Source organism: Microcebus murinus, chromosome 27, assembly GCF_040939455.1.
Source record: "Microcebus murinus isolate Inina chromosome 27, M.murinus_Inina_mat1.0, whole genome shotgun sequence".
Taxonomy (NCBI): Eukaryota; Metazoa; Chordata; class Mammalia; order Primates; family Cheirogaleidae; genus Microcebus; species Microcebus murinus.
This window is the reverse complement of record NC_134130.1, coordinates 3,209,161-3,210,930: the sequence shown is the minus strand read 5'-3', so window position 1 is coordinate 3,210,930 and position 1,770 is coordinate 3,209,161. Positions and strand designations below refer to the sequence as shown.

Below are 1,770 nucleotides of genomic sequence, written 5' to 3'. Positions count from 1 at the left end.
TTAATGTGGAAGCAAATGAGTGTCCTCTAAAAGTGTACTCACATGGGGCTGCACACAGATAACTTTACTAGTGATTTAATTCTACTAGTGACTTATTTTTTTTATTTTTTCAGAGATAGAGTCTTGCTCTGTCGCCCAGGCTGGAGTGCAGTGGTGTCATCACAGCTCACTGCAGCCTCCAACTCCTGGGCTCAAGCCATCCTTCCATCTCAGCCTCCCCAGTGGCTGGGACTGTAGGCACTCGCCACAGAGTCTGGCTACTATTGCTTAACACAGATAATATTTTGAGGATATACAATATATTGAATTATACATCCCAATATATGAAGCATGTTCTCAATATCACTATTGTCTGTGCAATATCTCTCTGCCCATTTTATAGATGTTGAAACTGATCTCAGAGAGTTAAATCAGTTGATAAATGACAGTGGGAAACCACAGGAATGCAGGAACCAATACAAAGCTATTTGACTTGAGGGCCCAGGATGAACCACTCCTCTAGGAGAATTGAATTATGGAAGAGTTAGGATTTCTAGAATACTCCATTTTAGAATACTCCATTTCTAGAATACTCTATTTTATTCCCTTTGACTCATTCCGGAAGCCCACACTCAAGGTGGTAGACAATTACAAGGACAGTATTCCAGAGATGAGTTTCCTCAATGCCCCCTTCATGTCCTTGCTCCTTAGGCTGTAGATGAAGGGGTTCATCATGGGAGTGACCACCGTGTACATCACCGAGGCCACTGCGGTCTTCCTGGGAGAGTCTGAAACTGCAGAACTAAGGTAGATCCCAACACAAGTGCCATAGAACAAGGAAACCACAGACAGGTGAGACCCACAGGTGGAAAAAGCTTTATACTTCCCACCCGTCGATGGGATTCTCAGGACAGAGGAGACAATTCGAGCGTAAGAGAAAATTATCCCCGAGAGGGGACCCACACCCAACAGGGTGGCCACTAAATACACCAGGATGTTATTGATGAGGGTGTCGGAACAGGCGAGCTTGAGGATCTCAGCCAGGTCACAGAAGAAGTGGGGGATCTTCAGGTCTGTGCAGAAGGACAGCTGCAGGACCATCAGACCGTGGAGTAGAGCATTCAAAGCGCTGATGAGCACGGAGAGTAGGATCAACAGGGCGCAGAGACGGGGGTGCATGACGACCGTGTAATGCAGAGGGTGGCAGATGGCCACATAGCGGTCGTAGGCCATCGTGGTCAGGAGCAAATTGTCCATACATAAAAAAACCATGAAAAAATACACCTGAGTGAGGCAGCCTGCATAGGAGATGGCTTTGCTGTGTGTGTGGATGTTCACCAGCATCTTGGGGACGGTGGTGGAGGTGAAGCAGATGTCAACCAAGGACAGGTTGGAGAGGAAGAAGTACATGGGGGTGTGCAGGCGGGCGTCGGAGCCGACGGCCAGGACGATGAGCAGGTTCCCCAGCACCGTGACCAGGTACATGGACAGGAACAGCCCGAAGAGGACGGGCTGCAGCTCTGGATCCTCCGAGAGGCCAAGGAGGAGGAATTCCGAGACACCTGTTTGGTTTTCTGATTTCATGTTGTTGAAAAATCTGATGGAAAATAGAGACAGAAATTATAATGAAACAGACACTCAATCATCACTTGAGGGAAGTCTTTTTTTCCTTTTTTTTTTCTTTTTCTTTTCTTTTCTTTTCTTTCTTTCTTTTTTTTTTTTTTTTTTTTTTTTTTTTTTTTTTGAGACAGGGTCTTGCTCTGTCACCCAGGCTGGAGAGCAGTGGCGTCA

General features: G+C 46.4%; 1 protein-coding gene across 1 annotated transcript; it reads right to left on the bottom strand.

Moving 5' to 3' along the window:
* Window positions 1-627: 627 nt before the first annotated feature.
* Window positions 628-1,563, bottom strand: LOC105869706 (olfactory receptor 7G3-like). The gene has a single exon (XM_012761746.3). It carries the CDS (start codon window positions 1,561-1,563, stop codon window positions 628-630), a length of 936 nt encoding a protein of 311 aa, XP_012617200.2.
* Window positions 1,564-1,770: the final 207 nt, after the last annotated feature.